Source organism: Sminthopsis crassicaudata, chromosome 1 (genome assembly GCF_048593235.1).
Source record: "Sminthopsis crassicaudata isolate SCR6 chromosome 1, ASM4859323v1, whole genome shotgun sequence".
Classification (NCBI taxonomy): domain Eukaryota; kingdom Metazoa; phylum Chordata; class Mammalia; order Dasyuromorphia; family Dasyuridae; genus Sminthopsis; species Sminthopsis crassicaudata.
Window position 1 is genome coordinate 573,703,553 of NC_133617.1, and position 20,899 is coordinate 573,724,451.

Below are 20,899 nucleotides of genomic sequence, written 5' to 3' on the forward strand. Positions count from 1 at the left end.
AAAGTCCAAATGGCTGCTGATTAAATAAGCTTTATTAAAAGAGGCCTCTGAAGAGAAAGGATATTCCACCCTCTTGGCAGGGGATGAAGTTAAGTAATAGCAGCAGAGGTAGCTAGGCATTGAGTTACTAGCTATATTGACATGGAGGTTAGAGAGGGGGAAAAAAGTTAGCAGATATTATAAAATATCACTCAAACTGATAAATCACTGAAATCAATGAAGTAAAGAATTGTTTGCTTTTAAGTTTATTAAATAATTTGGGCTATAAGACATTTCCCTGTATAAAGTTTAAGTTAAATATTGTAGCTTTAAGTTGTTTCTACTTGTTTAAAGTAAAGAAAAATGGCCAGGAGGCTTAGTCAACCATGGGCAGAATGCCAAAAATCTGAACATCAGAGTTTTTCAGGTTGAGATGATATCATCCACTCTGATTCTGAAGCATGAGGAAATATACCAATAAAAATCTTACCTCACCCAGAGTTTTCTTATTTTTAGGAATATTTGTGACTTTCTAAATGATTAATTTCATGAGTAATTTTTTTTATAACATTATCCCTTGTATTCATTTTTCCAGATTTTCCCCTCCCTCCCTCTACTCCCTCCCATAGATGACAGGCAATCTCATACATTTACAGTATAAACTAGATATAATATATGTGTGTAAATCCAATTTTCTTATTGCACGTTAAGTATTGGATTCCAAAGGTATAAGTAACCTGGGTAGATAGACAATAGTGCTAATATTTTACATTCAATTCCCAGTGTTCCTTCTCCGGGTACAGGTGCCTCTGTCCATCATTGATCAGCTGGAAGTGAGTTGGATCTTCTTTATGTTGAAGATATCCACTTCCATCAGAATACATCCTCATACAGCATTGAAGTGTACAGCGATCTTCTGGTTCTATTCATTTCACTCAGCATCAGTTCATATAAGTCTCTCCAAGCCTCTCTGTATTCCTCCTGCTGGTCATTTCTTAAAGAGCAATAATATTCCATAGCCTTCATATACCATAATTTACCCAACCATTCTCCAATTGATGGACATCCATTCATCTTCCAGTTTCTAGCCATTACGAAAAGAGCTGCCACAAACATTTTGGCACCTACAGATCCATTTCTGCTCTTTAGTATTTCTTTGGGATATAAGCCCAGTAGTAGCACTGCTGGATCAAAGGGTATGAACAGTTTGATAACTTTTTGGGCATAGTTCCAGATTGCTCTCCAGAATGGTTGGATTCTTTCACAACTCCACCAACAATGCATCAGTGTCCTAGTTTTCCCATATCCCCTCCAACATTCATCATTATTTGTTCCTGTCATCTTAGCCAATCTGACAGGTTTGTAGTGATATCTCAGAGTTGTCTTAATTTGCATTTCTCTGATCAGTAGTGATTTGGAACACTCTTTCATGAGTGGATATAGTTTCAATTTCATTACCTGAGAATTGTCTGTTCATATACTTTGACCACTAAATGATTAATTTCAAAATATTTTCCCACTATTTTATCTAAATTGTAAGAATGTACTCTTCATTTCAGGTGTGGTCTTACCTAAAAAACTTGCTCTGAAGTACAGTACAGGTACCCGATAGCTGCAGGAGTATAACACATGGTATTCATATCGAATCACTTCTGCTGCTGCAGTGAGCCCAACCACTTCAGAGTCATCAGAGTAGAGCTCAAAGTCATCCTGAAACAAGCAAGGAAACAAAATGGACAAGTGTCAATCAAAAGTACACTAACATGGTGGGGATGGATGCTATGGGGGGATTATTTATTCTATGATGCTTAACAATTAAGTAAGTGAGAGGCAGTGAAATAAATAAAGGAAAGGTCTTTTTATCATCAGTATTTAACACATTAATGAGAAAACATTAGCACTATTTAATTCAAGACTACTTTTGATTAATAAGTTTGGCATAAAGTTCGATATAAAGAAACGGGGAAAATATATTTCATTTGCAAAGCTTGCTGACAAAATCTGAGTAATATGATAGTTATAGAAATAATCTTCTTCCTTACCTGTTGCATATAAAAACACCTTCCACTTGGACAGATGGGTGAAAAATAATCTTTAAGAGTTTACTGTACTTGCCAAAGGTTCACTGATTGCAAGAAGAAAAGTTCCTACTTCCATTTTGAGTTGGGTTTTTAGATATATTTCAAAAGCAAAGATGAATCTTTGTTATTTGTCATCAATATATGTCATCAATATATAACAATAATTTATTATATAGCATGAATAATTTCATATATCATGTTTCTATAAAACCCTTGATTTATAAAGTAGGCAAACATACTCTAAGATTAAATAGGATTTTATGATTAGGTATAAAGGGATGTTTAGTCATAAACATTCTTATTACATATTACTATTTGCCATTTATATTTTAATTTTAGATGAGAAATGTAATTTAGTAATTTACCTTTTATTCTATGTAATGGAACAAAATCAATTGAACTGAAATACATTTTCCCTTTCCATTTTCCATGTAAATCTTCTTTCTGAAAAATTCCCTTAAGAAGTAATAATGTGGTAAAGCAAAGAAGTATTTAAAAATATCAAAAAATCACAAGCAAATAAAAAAAAAGTACAAGGAAATATTCTGTCATCAGTCTGAAACAAGATTTTATTCTCAGATAGCTAAAGCCATCTGTTATATCCAACCCTTATTGCCTCCTGTTATTCCTCATTCATAATTGAATAATTAGGGATTGTAAGGATTAATCTTTTTGATAACTAAACTTGCTTACCCCATGTTTTGTAAGCCCCAGTACTAGATTTTTCAGTTAAACAAAAAATTAAAAGGTTTAGAGAAATATCATGACGGTTGACAGAGTTCCTAATCTTAGAGTCAGAAAAACCTAAATTCTGATCCTATCATTGCTAACTGTGTAACTGTGGGCAAAATACTTAATTTCTTAGTGCCTCTAGGAAATCCTTTAAGAACAGAAATTTCATTAAAGAAATTTCTGATCTACATCAGTGGATAGCTTCCACAATGGGAGCTCTTTACATGGATGAAATCAGAAGTATGGATACCATTTACCTATAGAGGAAAAAACAACAGAGAAATTTCTAAAACGCAGTAGATGAGGAGCAAGGAATAGGTAGGATCACATGACTTAAAATTCCATAGAAGAAACTGGTTCAAAGTTGAAGGAAACGCCAAAGAATAGAATTCTAATGACACTAGTGCTAAAAAAAAAAAAAAAAAAAAAAAAAGAGAGAGAGAGAGAGAGAGAGAGAGAGAGAGAGAGAGAGAGAGAGAGAGAGAGAGAGAGAGAGAGAAAGAGAGAGAGAGAGAGAAGAGTTCAAAGAAACAAATGTGGATGCACTGGAAATTAATAAACCAATGCAGATTTTTTAAAAGTCATATACAGAGAATATTAGAAAATAACAGGTAACAAAAAAAAGAAATGCAAAAAAATGGCACAGTCCAATAGTGTAAAGGACTAGAACTGAGCAAATGCACTTGGATAATGGAGCATGTGAGACTAATTGCCAATTGGACAGTTCTGTATTAACTTGTTTGAAGGTTGACCCTCCCCAGCTGTTCTGTGCTGACTTGATTGGTGGGACAAAGAGGGGGAAGTGACATGTATGGGGAGAGTAGGAGGAGGAAATTGAGGCACTCACTCTCGTGGTGGTGGAGAGAAGAGGGTGGTGTGGAGACTACTAGATCTAATCCCCTGACCAAGAATAAAGACTTTTGATTATCCTGACTCTGGCTGATTTCTGGGAAGACAGAGTTTCAGCACAATAGAGCAATGGCAAAGATACCAACACTAAGAATATATGTGAATTGAAGATAAATGCTGAGAAGTAAAAAACTTTTTTTTTAAATTTGGTTTTAAGCTATATTAGGGTTAAGAAAAAAAAATGAAGGAATAGTTCTGCTATTCATAATGGATGGGATAATGGTAATGGCAACAAGAGAAGACAATGCTATTCAAATTTCATTTTGTTTTTATTCTCTTTTCTAAGGAAAGTACTTTTAGCTTGGGAAGGATAAAACAAAAATGGTCAACATGGAGTTAAAAACTCAAATGTGAAGATGTGAAGAAAGTATCTAGCTAACCTACCTAGCTTCGTGTGGTCAAGTCACAAAATCTTATTATCAATGATCCAGTTAGAAAGATAGGGCTAGATGAGAATATAGTTAGATGGATTCAAAATAGGTTCAATAACCAGACTTTTAAAAATAATCATTAATAGATTGATGTTATCTTAGAAGGAGATCTAGGATAAGCTCTCAAGGACCTGTTTTTCATCCTTTCTTTTCAGCACAGTTAAGAATTACTAGGAAAAAGGCAAAAAATAATGTGAATATCAAATTTTAAGATGTTATAAAGCTGGAGAGATAGTTAATGTGTTGGAATCCAACAGGTTATAACACTGGACCAAATCAAATAAGATTAATTTTAATAGGGAAAGACGTAAAATCTAATTTACTTGAGTTAAAAATAATTCCACTGTACAAAAAGAATTTTGGGGAAGGAGAATAGATATCAATTTGTGTATTAAAAAAGAAACGATTTAGGGTGGAAAAAGATGTAGAAGACTGCATGTTCAATATGAGCTAAACAATGTGACAGTTTGCCCTAAAAGTTAGTGTTATATTAGGATGATTTAAAGGGCCACTGTCTCCAGATTAAATAATTCTACATTTTGGTCAGAACATACATGGAGTATTTTGTTGAATTTTTGTCTCCATGTTTCAAAAAAAAAAGTATTGATAAGAAAGACTATATACATTCAGAGAAAGGTGATGAGGATGATAAAAAGACATGGATCATGCTAAAGGAGAATTGGTTGAATTGTATTGAATTGTATGAAAGTGGGGTGAAGAGGAGAATCATTATTGCTCATTCAAGTAACTGAGGGTTGTAACAAGGAATACAGCATAAGACTTGCCCTGTTTGCCCAAAGGCAGAATTAGGATTAAAGAGCAGAAGTAATAAGCAAATTTCTATTGGGTTTTAGGGGAAACTGTCTAACAATTAGAACTGTCAAAAAGTGGAATAGGATGCCTCAGGAAAAAAGTATGTTTCCCCCTTCAGTCACGATTTTTGATAGAAGGCTGAACAACGAGACAAATACATTATAGAAAGAAATTTTACTTATTTCTACATGGTGTAGATGTTTTTTGAGATCCTTTATAAGTCTGACTGCATGTCATTCTGTGAAATAAGACTGCCAGATACTAAAAGAATGAAACAGAATTTAAATAATTTTCAATTTTCTTTTGATATAATTTTAAAATTGCAAGAGCTCTTGGGAATTCTCTAAGACCAAAAGTTACAGAAGTATTAACTAAATTGAAAGGTTTTTCCTCATCTTAGAATAAATCATAGGTCTAGTCTTTATTTCTAAATATTTCCCATCATTTAAAAATACATGTTATCTCTTCTTTAAGAAATTCTCAACTATGTTTTGAATATAAGTAAATTACTAAGTGGGGTAGCAAAGTGGCAAAGTGCCACTCTGAACCTAGAGTCAAGAAGACTAAACTTTTTGAGTTCAAATCTGGCCTCAGAAGCTTACTAGCTATGTGACACTGGGCAAATCACTTAACCCAGTTAGCTAGTTTCCTGATCTATAAAACGAGCTAAACAAGAAAATGGCAAAACACTTTAGTATCTTTGCCAAGAAAACTCCAAATGTAACCATGAAGAGTCAGATGTGACTGAAAATGTTTGAACAACAAACTGATTAAACAAGTTGAACGTTTATTGTAAAAGCTTCCTCTGAACTAAAAAATTGGGGGATGGGACAGCTAGATGACACAATGGAAAAGGCACCAGTCCTGGAGTCAGGAGGACCCAAATTCAAAGCTGGACTCAGACACTTAACATTTCCTAGCTGTGTGATCCCGGAAAAGTCATTTAACCCCAACTTCCTCACCAAAAAAAAAAAAAAGAGAGAGAGAGAGAGAGAGAGAGAGAGAGAGAGAGAGAGAGAAATTGGTGGATCCCAATCCTATGATAGCCCCTCCATCTCTCTACTGCAAAATCTAGTATTATGTTAGGTATCAGAGGTACTTTACCATAACTTATTTATATCTAATAAATATCTAGATATAACTTATTTATATCTAATAAATCTCAATACCTAGTGTAATAAAATACTGTTTATTGAACCTGGCAAACATCAGTTAAGTAAGGAAATCATTAGATGGAACCAGGATATCAATATCAGCAAAAAAAAAAAAAAAAAAAAATCATGTGTTTTGACATTGTCCAGCTATCAGACAGCAAAGCATCACACTGGAGGTCAAGGATAAACCTGCATTCTTAAGGATATGTTGAACATTCCCATTTTTAATTAACATTCACACTAATAATGGAATATATTGGAATGGAAAGGACTTTGGTGTATGTATATTTTTCCTGCATTGCTAGATGATTGTAAGTTCTTGGAAGGCTGTCCATTAAAGAACTGAAGAATATCTGAAGGAAGACAAATTCTTCTATCAGTCTTAAATTTAAGTTCAAATTCAAATATTTATTGAGCACTTTACTATTAGGAAAAGCATATGCTAAGCGCTGAAGAGAATGCAAGAAAAAGCAAACAATTTCTGTACTCTAGGAACTTACACACTATTGCTATAGTTAGGGAGACAGGGAGGATATGCAGAATTCATGTTTTTTAAAATAAATTTTTGAGGAAAAAGGATATACTTGCTTATTCTTTACTCATATAACATTTCCTTACTCCCTATATTTTGTTGTATAGTATTTTGTAGAAGCTGAATGAGAAGGTAAAGAAAAGAAAGACAAAGATTGGCATATCCAGAAATAGATTTAGTTAACTATTCTCAAGAATTAAATGAAAAGGTAAGATATGTTGAGAGAGCTATTTTCTTTGGTTAACTTTGCTGGGCTAAATTGATAGATAGATAACTATATTCTTTGAAAGAATCACTTTATATACACACACACATACACACACACACACACACACACACACACACACACACACACACACATATGATAAAAGAACCACTTTTCCCCTACAAACTAGTCTTTTTTAAAGGGGAAGGAAAACAATTTGTGATTAATTTTATTAAAACAATTATGAAATGAATAAAACCATTCGTTCATGATTTTTTCAGTTCCTTTCCTATTTCATTTATACTTTATAACCTCTTCAATAGTAAGTTCCATTTTTCTGTGATATAGAACTTAAACCAACATTAGGTCACTGGGACTTTGCTTGAAAGTACTGCCATAGGATGGGGGAAAGGAATATTAGTTAACTTAGAACAGAGCAGACTAACATGCACATACTAACACAAAAGGCTGAGGATCAGAGGTAAAGACAATGGTTATAACCTCTGGATGCCCCAGAGTCATTCATTGTCTCTCCACACTCATCTCGACAATTGTCCCAGATTCCAGAATATAGTTATAGTTTCTGTTATTGTTCAGTTATAGTTCTGCTGTGTAATGATGTTTCTACTTTATTAACCATTAAAAAGGCCCTCTGACTATTTCTGTGGCCTTAGAGTAAACAAAGAGTGAATATCAAGAGAATAATTCACAATATTTTACTTCACTACAGTCCCATAACATCAACTGCATGTAGAACATTTGTTTTAGGATAGTTTATCAGCATCTCAAACCAACTCATCATATCCAAGATTATACTGATTTTTTTGGTTATGTATAAGTCTTCTCCTCCTCCAGAATTCTCTAATTCTACTGAGGTCATCAGCATCCCTACAGTTACTCAAGTTTGTAACCTCACTTTCATTCTTGAAGCTTTCCTCTTATTCCACATATCAATTGTATCTCCTATTAATCATACCTTCATGATATCTCTTGAAAACATCCCTTTTTCTTTACTCACAGTTGCCACACTAATTTAGGCCTTCACCACCATTTGCCTGAACTTATAATAGCCTTTGAGTTGATTTTTCTCCCACTGTTTCACTTCTCCAAATCACCTTCAACATTGAGGCTATCATCATTATTGTCATTAGCAATAACAATAGGAAGAAGCATGTTATCAAGTGCTTATTGCGTGCCATATATTATGTTAAATGTTGGGAACACACACAAAAAAAGAGGCAAAAACACCATTCCTCTCAAAATATTCTTCCTCTTACACAGACCTGACCAGTTCATAACCCAACCTAAAAGCTTTTTATGGCTTCCCTTTGAATTTGGAATGAAATACAAACTTCCCAGGATGGCACTTAAGGACCTTCACAATAGGGCCCCGACCTATCTAATATGCATTATTTCATACTTTGCACACTTTTTATGTACTCATTAGCTAAATGGTACTACTAGCTGTTTCCCAAATGTATTGTTCCCCTTTTTATCTCCATAATTTCACATGGACCATCCCAAATATATGATGTGTTTTCTGGCTTATTCATACTCAGAATTCTTCTTGGTTTTTTTTTTCCAAAGTTTTTTCCAAAGTTCCAAAGTTCCATTCAGGAAATGTTAGCTCTGTAAACTCCCTCATTCTCTCTCTCTACCTCCTCAAGTACTCTTACATTTAGTTGTGTACATATTGCACACCTTCTAATGAAGGTACATATTTTGAAGACAGGGACTTTTTTCAGTTTGTCTTTTTCACCTAGAATATTTAACTTGAATACAGGAATATAGGAGTATATTCCTCCCTGTATACGGACTTTATTATATTATTTTTATTACATTGAAAAGTCAATTTAACACTAATCACTAGAGAGTGATATTTAATACAAGGTAAATCTACTGATGATCCATCCCATTCAAAGAGGTAAGGGTGACTAAGAAAGTAGTTCCAGGACACAGAACCTAAGAATACAGAGGAGGCTTCAATAAATTATATGTACTATTATATGTCCTATTATATGTACTATTGATAATAATGTATTCGACCCCATTAAAGAGAGCTGGTTACTGTAAGACACAAAGGAATGCTCTAATACTATTGCTAATATATTTATGATTACTAACAGTAAAGTAAGACAAGCAACATAATATCAGCATATACAGCTTGGGCTTCTACTGAGAGGAACAAACTACCAACTCCCAGGCAGAAGTGAAGAAATGCTCTCAGTCTGGCATGTTCAGAATAAGACAATAGGTGCAGGGGAGTCAAAGATAACCAACTTATATCTAGTGACGCTCTGGGTATTCATTATTAGCTCCATGATTCCTAGACACTACTTTAAGAAAGATAGTTCAAGAGATATCATTTGCCTGAAGCATTCTGACTGAATGAAAAAGATTCTGTCCTCTCATTTTGTGCCCTGAAACCATAAACTCTCTGGCATGAGCACAATGTTGATTGGTCATGATAGCACAAACCTTGTTTAAGAAAGCATTATTATTCTGGAGAAAACCATAAGCAATTCTTTGATAGATGAAACCTTGGAGAAAATTTTGTCCACTGATTCTCTAGTTATTGGTATTGAACAAGGCATAAAAACAGGGAGACATATACTTACTAAATGCCTTCACTGCTGTCATGGAGGATGTCCATGAAATTTATTATGTGCTGATTCATGGGTTTAGAGCTGGAAGGGAACTTAGAGGTCATCTGACACAACCTCCACATTTTATTTATCTATTTTCAACACCCTCATTTGACAGATGAGGAAACTCTGAGGTAGAGAAAGATAAAAGGACCTGCTCAAGGCTTAAATAGCAGGGTCTGAATTTGAATTGATGTCCTCTGAGTACAGATGCAGGACTCTTTTCACCATACCATACAGATGCAGGTGAGTAAGGTCCTTTATAGGTTCTTGTTTTTACAGAACCACATACTAATCCAAAAATGCCCTAGGGCCTCCTCAGTAAAATCCAAAGTCATTCAAAGGAACTGGTTTAGCACCCTGTTGTGGGGGTTAGATTGGAATACACACACACACACACACACACACACACACACACACACACACACACGTGCTTTGTGTAACATAATACCCATATGTAAGTGTGTATGCACATATTATATATATATATATATATACATACACATATATATATATGTATGTATGTATATAATCACATTCACTGTGGGGGGAGGAGGCAATAGAGGCCAGGGGGCTGCGCTCATCACTGAAAGACTCGTCACTTCAGGCTGATACAAAAACTATTTCATTCCCTTGACAGAATCAGGGAGAGGGAGACATATCAAAAGATGCACTAAACTAAGAAGAGCCACGCAATGCACTCTAAAGGCAAAGGCAATTTCACTCTTACTGTCTTTTTGTCTCCAGAATGGATGATATAGAACATTCTCTGGTACCTCCCTGTGAGACAGGGAGAATATAGCTTTCTCTTTTTCTTGGTAGTTGCTCGTGGTAGCTAGAGGATAGGCTCGTCTAAGTCTACATCAGGATCTCAAGGTCCTGGCTCCCTCCCTGTTTTAGTGGGTGTTTTTTTCCCACCTGTGAGCAAAGGTAATCAAACAGCACCTTAGGTTGGCCTGTGAAGTAACCTCCTAAATTCAAAGAATCAGGAGAATAAGCCCAAGAAAGAAAATATTATAGAAGTTGTTTCATAATGCAGAATAATGGCTAAGGTGAATGTTTATTTAATAATCCCACTAAGAGTCTCATGTTTTAACGTTTTAAGTTATCACCCTTTTAGAAAGGTAAAAGAGCGGTTAAAGGTTACCATATTATGTTTTAAATGTGGTAAGATTTTCTTTTATATAGGAGAAACAAAGAGCTCTCCTATGCCTGCTCTCTATTATTCATTGATGACCTTTATACTCCATTTTTGAGGAGCCCAGATATGAGCCAAATCTCAGTTTTAAATGATTTGTTCCCAAGGTTCTGGAGCAGAGGTACAAAGAAAGATAATTAGAAAAAGTCTAAACCCTCTCTTTTAGAGTCCGGGCATCACCAGTACTAAATCAGGTATTTGCATGAGCCAAGAACTAGAACCATTTCATACAATTAATCAAAAAATATTTTATTATGTGCCTGCTATGTGCCAGGCACTATGGTAAAGCACTGAAGATACAAAGACAAAGAATGACACAATCCTTACACAATGGAACTTACATTCTATTGCAAGAAACACACACACACACACACACACACACACACACACACACACACACACACACACACCATAAATAAGAAGTGAATAAAGTAGTTTGGGTGAGGGTAAGCACTCCAGCCTTCTTAGGCACAGACCACACTGGCAAAAATCTTCTGGTTGAAAAATACCTGTTACCTAGATTATGGCATGGATTGCATGGTTAGCCCAACAGGCTGGTTTGCATTGGGGAAACTGTACAATACTTTAAATAATCCCAAATCATTTTCTGGCAAAACCAAAGCAGAGATTATCTTTTTTACATCAATATTTTCCCAATAATACTATGTAGTGGCAAAATCAATGAAAACCAGGTTCTCTGGAGAATCAAAAATTGTAGGTGATCCAAAGAACAATGGAGAGATGCATATAGCACATGTCATGAAGAAAGTGGAAAACAAAATGGGCTGGTCAAGAAATGAGAGTAAGAGGTAACACGTGGAAGCCTTAGTAATGCATTATTACTTCTTGAATATTAAAAGACTTAAAGGAAAGGAAACCAGGTGGCACAGTAGATCAAGTTCTGGGACTAGAACAGAAGACTCAGCTTTATGAATTCAACTCCAGTCTCAGACACTTAACTACCTGTGTGACCTAAGCAAAGCACTTCACCCTGTCTGCCTCAGGTCTTCAACTTAAAATGAGCTGGAAAAGGAAATGGCAAACTAGTCCAGTATCTCTGTCAAGAAAACCCCAAATATAGTCATGAAGAGTTGGACACAACTGAACAACATCAGGAAAGAAAGGGTCTGATCCCCCCAAGACATTGAATAGAGGACTTATGAATGGATGTAAATTAGAATCAGATAGAATGAGAAAGTACAGATATCTGTACTTTTGAAAAAGTAAGTATGTTGATGAGCTACCAAAATATGCGAATATTCTGGAGAGGAATAGAAAGAGCTAAGAGATTTCTTCACTTTTGCAAGACAAGTTAAATCCTTCTCATTCTCTCTTTAGTATTTCTGCTATTTGCTATGTAACCTTGGTCAAATCCTCTCTGGGATTCAGGCTTCTCAGCTATAAATTGAGTGAGCTGGGCTAGATAATTTTGTAGGTCTAAGGCAATGATTTTATGATCCTATAGTGTTTGCATTCAAATAAGCAAGATTTATAGGATAAGGGTTTTGCAAATTAGGTATCTCCTATAAAATTATTAGTTGAGAGAAAAAGAAAATATTTTAATCTATTATTCTAGATTTCAAAAATTATTAAGTATGTTTAAATCAAAATAGCCCTTTTATTTTATATAACACATATAGTTATAACTATTCATGTTTACCATTTTTAAATTTAATTGGTCACTGAATTATATGACAAAAAAAAATTGCAAAGTATTATTAAAATTATGAAGCCGATAAAGTTTATCTTTGCTATTTTCTCACTACTTTATTTGGTATCTCCTTGTTTAAGATCCTAATGCTGCCTTTTTCTCAATTACCCTTCTCATCCTCTTCCCCAGGTCTTTCCAGGTATATTCTTCCTGCCCTGTTTCTAGGCTCTCTCCTATCACAAACTGCTCCAGGTTAATTTATCTAGTATCTATACTGAAAGAAAGTCTGATAAACAAATCTTTGCAAAAGTATTCATGACTGATAAACTTAATACTTACAAAGTCATGGGTATTTGCATTTAACAAAAAACTCTTATAGGTGCAAAATGAACCAATAATACAGGTAAATACAGATTGTTAGGATACCAGTAATCAATAAGAGATATTTTTGAGTAAAGGGGATTTTGTAGTAATTCTCAAATCATGCCACCCAACCAGAAATGACCTTGCAAAGGCTTATCATCTTCCAGTGTCTTAAACAAACTGAGCAAATTTAGTATATACTGAAGACAGATGAAAATATATTCTGTTTTTAATCTTTCAAAGATGGAAACTCTAAAAGACACTGGGTAACCCTAAATTTCCAACCAAAACTTCTTCCTTATGCAACAATTTAATTTTTTTCCATTTGTTCTATCCTTGATATACTTATTCTTCTTCTTTTTTTCTTTTTTCCTGAGGCTGGGGTTAAGTGACTTGCCCAGGGTCACACAGCTAGGAAGTGTTAAGTGGCAGATTTGAACTCGGGTCCTCCTGAATTCAGGGCTGGTGCTCTATCCACTGCACCACCTAGCTGCCCCTGCTCATTCTCTTCTACAGAATAAACTTTGTTTTTAATATTTTAAATATTTGAAGTGAATGGTTGTCTTCTTCAATAAACATTTATTATTTAATATTCAATAAGCATTTATTTATTGCTTACTATGTGTCAGGCATTATACTAAGTGTTGGTGATACAAAAAGAGGCAAAATACAGACCTTACCTTCAAGGAGCTTACAATCTAAGGGAAAAGACAACATTGCAAACAAATATATATGGGATACATAGGAAATAATTAACAGAGGGAAGGTGCTAATTTTAAGAGGGGCTTAAGAAAGGCTTCCTGTATAAGGCAGCATTTTAGTTAAGAATTAAAAAAAGCAGGAAGACTTAGGAGGAGATGGAGAACATTGATAGATAGCATGATAGATAGAGAAAATGCCCAGAGCTGCAAAATGGGACTTTTTTCTGTGGAATAACCAGAAGGTCAGTGTTACTGAATCAAAGAGTATATGCTGGGAAGTAGAATGGTAGGCAAGGGCTTTTGTATTTATTCCTGAAAACAATAGGGAACCACTAGAATTTATTGCAGGGGCCAGGTGAAGAAGAATGAAGGGGGGGAATTTGTGATATGACTGGACCTGATGATTTAGTAAAATCACTTTAGTGACTGGAAGAAGAATGAGTTGGAGTAAGAAGAGACTTAGGGCAGACAAATCCACCAGCAGGCTAATGAAGTGATAAGGGGCAAGCTATAGTGGTGGCAATGTCAGGGGAAAAAAAAAAAAAAAAAGAAAAAAAAAGGGCAAATTCCAGAGATGTTACAGAGGTGTTGGAAACAGTTTGGATATAGTGAGTGATAATGAGGAATTCGGGATGACTTCTACGTTACAAGTTTAAGAAAGATGGAGGATGGTATTGCCCTCTATGATGACTAGAAAGGTGTGAATAGGAATTTTAGGAGAAAAAATAATAAATTCTGCTTGGATATGTTGAATCTAAGATATCTTACTGGATGTTCAATTTGAGATTTCTGAAAGGCAATTAGAAATGCAAGATTGGAGGTCAACAAAGAGATTGAGACAAGATAGGTAAATTTGAGGATCTTAAGGATAGAGATGCTAATTAAATCCACAGGAGCTGATGAGATCACCAAATAAAGTAGGTTATTAGAAGAAGAGAAGAAGCACCCAGACAAACTTCAGTGGAGAGAACTCTGGGATAGAAGTTAGGAAGCTTAGGTTCTATATTCAGCTCAGATACTAGTAGATTATATGAACTTGGACACCAATTGGGCACAAGTTTCCTGCAAACTTCCTGAAACATCAATTGTTTATATTGGATGACACAGATATTTAAAGAAGCATAAAATTAAAGCTGAAAAGCATAGAATAAATCATGTATTTCAATTTTCTCACTTTACAAACAAAAAAACTGAAGTTAAATGAGAAGTTAAATGAGTTGCCCCATGTGTCATTTAAGTGGCAAAGTCACTGGTCTGTCTCCAAAGTCAATACTCTTTCCACTGAACCTCAAAGATATTTAAAGTCCCCTATAGCAAAGACATTGAAAAAGGTCTTCTCCAAATGAAGTAATCCTAATTCTTTTTTTCACAACTGAATCCATTTGGTGACCTTTGAATGCACTTCATATTCCTAACATAGAAAAAGAAAACCCACCTAAAATCTATATTCCTTCAGTCATATCTAATGACTATTTTTCTCCTTTTTTCTTTTAATCTTAAGGATGCTACATTAGACTTTCCTAAGAAGATAATAAATTTTGAGCCTAAATGGATGAAAGTAATTAAATCCCAATGGGCTGAAAGTTTGGCTGAAATCATTTTCTAAAGTAAGATATAGAACTACCCTAATTTAAGCTAGAGAGATTTTAAATCTTATGGAACAAACTACAAAATTCTTCATCATGTAAGTGAACTATTATACTCAAATCCAAAAATGAGTGAATTTTATTCCCAAAGAATAAAAATTGCTAGCTCTTAAAACATATACCAAAAGGTTTAAATGTTTGTGAATCATAAAAATGTCTGTTAGAATAGCTCTTTTCCTTAAAAAAAAAAAAAAAAAAAAAAAAAAAAAAAAAAAAAAAACAAGCAAACAGATGAGTTCCTTTTTACTTTCTTTACAATTGCCTTCAAATATATCAATTAATGGATTCTCTTTTACTATGGGATGCCATTAAATAATATTTAATGGTGCAAGATTGAATGTCATGGCACTTCTATTATATTTGCATAAATGAGAAACACTATTGACTTTTAATGAGAAGCTCAAAAACTCAATGTAAGTTAGTTAATTTTTTTATTTAATTTTTTTAATTTTAAGAACTATGGGCAAAATATAAGAAGTTTCCTAAATTCTAAGTACACTGAATCTAAGAATTTGATTCTTGGATTTTTAATTTCATCTTCCCAATTTTGAATAAAAGTACAAAATAAGCTTTATTTTTCAGGGATCTTTATAATATCTCAATCTTTCTTTCCCATCTTTTCCAAGGATCAGTGATTATATAGTTAAGTTGATAGATATATTCCAGTGCCCACAAATGACACCTCAAACTCATCAGGGTACGTAACCAACCACAACTTTCTTAGGTAACACTTTACTATACTATGGCAATGCTAACTCTCAAAAAGTCTCTTGACATTCTCCTTTGTGGACCCCAGCCCTCCTCTACTCCACAATAAAGAAGACATACCAAAAAGAGACCATAGGCCTTGCCCCTCTTATTCATGTATGTATATCCTATCACATGTACACAGCAGAATAGAGAAAACAAACCCATTCCCACATAGAGGCACACATAAACTAGTGTTCAGTCAGCTCTGCTATAACATTTATTTTGAAAACATGACTTTGCTCCACTGAGATTGATATATTAGGGAATAATTTGAGTATAATGCTAATTTCGTGTTTGCTTATGCACAATTTAGCCCAAACAGAGAATGTAGAAAATTGCACCATTTCACAATAACTCACAAGCTGCAACCCTTCCAACACTCATTTCTACAAACAAGCTTCAGGTATTTTTCAAGGTAAAATGCCACATGTATTGACTATTTTCTGGTACAGTCTGAATTGTGGGCAGAAGAAATCTAGCTCCCCTACCTTTATGCCTCACCTTCTGCCATGGCTATGCATCCCACAGTTGCAGCCCTGCAGAGGCTACCATCTTGCCCTTAAACCTGTTGACTTTGGAAATTGGCCTGTAAAAATTTGAGTGTAAGCCAGGAAGCAGGCTAAAGCCATGGATGCTACCACTTCTTTTTAATGGGTATTTGCTAATTTCTTAATCATTTAATGTATTTACTTTCTAAAGTAAGATATAGAACACATGCTACCATTTTAGTAAGTTCCTATCATCTTTATGTGTTGTTTAGTTTTTAGTATTATGCCCCTAATCCCATTTACTCCATAAGCCTTATGATTTATATTACATGATTTTGCATAGTGCAGAGATTTTTAGGAATACCCATGTCCATGTGTAGAACTAATTGTACACATCTTCAGGTGTACAATCTATCCTTATAATGACAATAGTTTGCTTCACTGAATTGGGCTAATCCTGGACCCAATTTTGAATTGGATAAAATTTTTCTATTTGATCCTCACTTTCTCTTTTTTGAAAGTGTTTCTATCATTTCAGTATTATCTCACTTATGCCCTGGTTTCTTTACTAAGTGGTGTCTCATATACCTCCTTATCATTAGAGAAAAGGGTAAGGTGTTAAAAGTTTCCAACAACTGCATTTTACCTAAAGGAAAAAATAAAGAAGACCACTTTTACATAAAAGAAGTAAAGGCTTACTCATCTTTGTATAATCAATTCTAGCACAGTTCCTGGCACATGGTGAGAATTTAATAAATGTTCACTGAATGGAATTAGATCAATGACATAATCTCAGGCATTAGTAGCAGAGACTTGAGGACAGGATGTAAGGAGGAACATTAATGGGTATATCTTCAGCTATATCTCTTATATAAGCATCAACCTTATTTATGCATGCCTCAAAACTGATCCCCTGCCTCAGTTTTTGTAAGACTGAGGGAGACCCAGTCAGTAATCCAGAAAAGAGGAACCCATGAAGGAAATCATCTTTCCAAGTACACCTTCAATATTATTTGCTACCTCCTGATGTATCATTTCCGATTACATATGGTGCAAAACTGAGGTATACACTTCCAGTTGTAAGTCCTCCATGTCTCTTTGTTACTAACATGGGTATACAGGCACTCTGTTATTTGTAATGCTGATGGTGAATCAACATTCAAGAAGAGGTTTTGAAGACATAAATAGAAAATCTGCAACACTGAATTAATGTATTTTTTTCCAATACTTATAATGGCAAAGAATTATTTGCACAGTTAGAAAAATGCTAATTTTATTAAAGTGTTATTAAATGAGGCTTTTAGACTAACGTGCAGCACCCTGAAAAAATCACCCAGAATGACTTGATTCGTCAATTCCAACCTCTTCAAAATCATTTGCCTGCATAGCTACCACAGTATAAGGAAAAACCAAATCCAGAACTGACTTGTTTCCTAAATGAATTGGGAAGTTGTCATTAAGAAGCATCTGTTACTTTATTGCATTCACGTAAAAGCATTCTTGTGCTACTATAACGGACTACTGAGCAGATGTTTTAGAGCACTATACCCACAGCAATACATGAATAATAAAAAAGATAAGGAGCTACAACCTAATTAATATCAGTTCCTTTATAAATGAATTTTCACTTTTCTAATGGATTTTAAGTTGTACCAGTCATTTCAGTTACTAATCCAATCAATTCACTTTTTCTGAAGAGATTTTTGGTTCTTATAAAAATGATTAATAAATCATTCATGTCAATATGGGTCAAGTAATGAGACCCAACTTTACAGGGAGATAAAAAAAAAAATAGATAGCTGCCTATATAAAAGAGATTGAATATTTCTGGGGAAATTCCAAATGACTACTCAACTGCCCAATCTTGCTTTGCATTTCAAAATTTAAGGCCTTGATTGCTTTTCTCCTTGATTGTTACAATATGCCTTTGTATACCTCTTGCTTTAGCTAAAATGGCTACATTGAAGATATTACTAAAAAGAGTTTAGAATCAAATGAAAAGGGCCTTGAATTTCTGGCTAAGGACTTTGTTTTGAGAACTGTGCTTTGAGAAAGATCATTAGTCAGTGGTATATAAGATGGACTAAACTTGTATGAAGCTCCAAGTGATGAGAAAGGTTGGGAGGAAACTTCAATAATTCATTGGAAAAATAATAAGGGTCTGAATTAGTATAACAGAGATAGTAAGAATGGAAAGGAGAAAATATAGTAAGAGATTTTATATACTGATAAGGTTTGGTAACTACATAGGGAATATTCTGGACCAGGCCTAACTAAGGCTGGTCAATTGGTTTTGGCTTAGAATTGGAACAGAAACTAATATATCATATAACATTTTTTAAAAATGGAACCATCCTTAACAAATAACATGGAAAGAATATTCAGCAAAGATACAATAGAAAGGCTTCCCAATAAGACAAGGTGAGAGTCACCACTGATCTGGAAAATTAGTTTAATGGTTGCTTGAGAGAAAAAGTAAAAGCACTGCAAAAATCAGTATCCCTTGGTTCTTATTAGTAGTGCTATAAAATCTGGATCAACAACATAAGAAAAATGAAAGTTTATTGTTTTATACTTTCAGCAATTAAAGACAGATTAAAGACTTTTGGTTTTCAGGATCATTCCTTGAAGACAGAGGAGCAATAAATGAACATAGTAATAGCAGAAATGAAAAAGCATCGATACTTGACCTGGATCTTGAAAGAAGAAAAAAACTTGAAGCAAAAAGAGATGAAAAGGAAGGAGTCTATTAGATATATAGCACTATGAGTGAGTATAAATATAATGAGGCTGGAGAGACCAGAAAGAAGCAGAACTGCAAAATTTCAAAGTTGCTTTGACATGTAGTGTGACCCATTTGAAGCCTTTGTTGCAAAATGAATACTGATATGAGCATCCACAAATTTATGCTATAGATTTGGGTCCTCTCTGACAACAGTGTAGTGGAAAGAGTATAGACTTGAAGTTGGAAGACCAGGTTTCAAATCCTAGCTTTAACTGCTGTGTGATCTTGAGAAAGGCACATATTTTTTTTATTTGTAAAAAAAGTAAAAATACTGCATTTTAAGATTTGTAAATTACTTTACAAATATTATTTTATTTTATCCTTGAAACAATTCAGGAAGATTGATGCTATTATTAGCATCTACTTCACAGATTAAGATTGAGAAATTGCCCAGTTATGCAGCCAGTAAGTGACTGAGTTTGAACTCAGGAATTCCTTTCAGTCCAGTGCTCCATTCACTGAGTATCTCAGAGGATTATTTCTAGATGAATAGTTTATAAATGGCATTTTTTATATGTGATATGAACTATCATTATTACAAGTTGCCCCTTCTGTCAGGGGAAGAGGATGTACAGAATGATGATAGTGCAAGCCTCTGTAAATTTGTTTCCCAGATAATATCTGAATTCTAACAAATCTTTGAAAATCTCTCCCAATTCTTCATATTTGATAAATCCAGAATAGCTTTTACTCTTTTTTCTACTCTTTCAGTAGTTTCAACCACATTCCTATCAAAGGCCTGTCTCTTAGCATTTTTGTTCAAAAGAAATATTGCTGGATTAAAAATCCATGCCCATATGATCCAAATGACCATTCAGATTACTTCAATAAAAGCCTGAGGCTCTGCTGTAAGATTTCATTTCTTGGCATTCTATGTCTGACAGTGTATAGTGTTGTGAGTTTGTCACCCTGAAGGTATACCATGTTCAATATTAAATTGGGAAAAAACAAACCAGATAAACAGATAGTTCAAAACAGTTTCTGGGGATCATTTACAACAAATGGACACAAATGCAACAAACTCTCATGAAAAAGATCAGATCTATTATTGATCACAAAATAGAAGATTTTGATTACATCAAACTAAAAAGTTTCTGTACAAATAATACTAATGCAAACAAGATTAGAAGGGAAGTAACAAATTGGGAAAATATTTTTAAAAACAAAGGTTCTGACAAAGGTCTCATTTCCAAAATATATAGAGAACTGACCATAATTTATAAGAAACAGAACCATTCTCCAATTGATAAATGGTCAAAGGATATGAACAGACAATTCTCAGAGGAAGAAATTGAAACTATATCCACTCACATGAAAGAGTGTTCCAAATCACTACTGATCAGAGAAATGCAAATTAAGACCACTCTGAGATACCACTACACACCTGTCAGATTGGCTAAGATGACAGGAACAAATAATGACAAATGTTGGAGGGGATGTGGGGAAATTGGGACACTAATGCATTGCTGGTGGAGTTGCGAAAGAATCCAGCCATTCTGGAGAGCAATCTGGAATTATGCCCAAAAAGTTATCAAACTGTGCATACCCTTTGACCCAGCAGCGCTACTACTGGGATTATATCCCAAAGAAATACTAAAGAGCGGAAAGAAACATATATGTGCCAAAATGTTTGTGGCAGCTCTTTTTGTTGTAGCTAGAAACTGGAAGATGAATGGATGTCCATCAGTTGGAGAATGGTTGGGTAAATTGTGGTATATGAAGGTTATGGAATATTATTGCTCGGTAAGAAATGACCAGCAGGAGGAATATAGAGAGGCCTGGAGAGACTTACATGAATTGATGCTGAGTGAAATGAGCAGAACCAGAAGATCACTG

At 34.4% G+C, this 20,899-nt stretch overlaps 1 protein-coding gene across 8 annotated transcripts in view; it reads right to left on the minus strand.

The window, feature by feature from the left end:
* ATG10 (autophagy related 10) overlaps positions 1 to 20,899 on the minus strand; it is a 330,517-nt gene that overhangs the window by 106,742 nt on the left and 202,876 nt on the right. For all 8 annotated transcript variants that reach the window (XM_074282171.1, XM_074282167.1, XM_074282170.1 and 5 more), the window contains one exon: positions 1,551 to 1,689. In XM_074282171.1, coding sequence (XP_074138272.1) covers positions 1,551 to 1,689 — 139 coding nt within the window. The remainder of the gene's footprint in view (positions 1 to 1,550; positions 1,690 to 20,899) is intronic.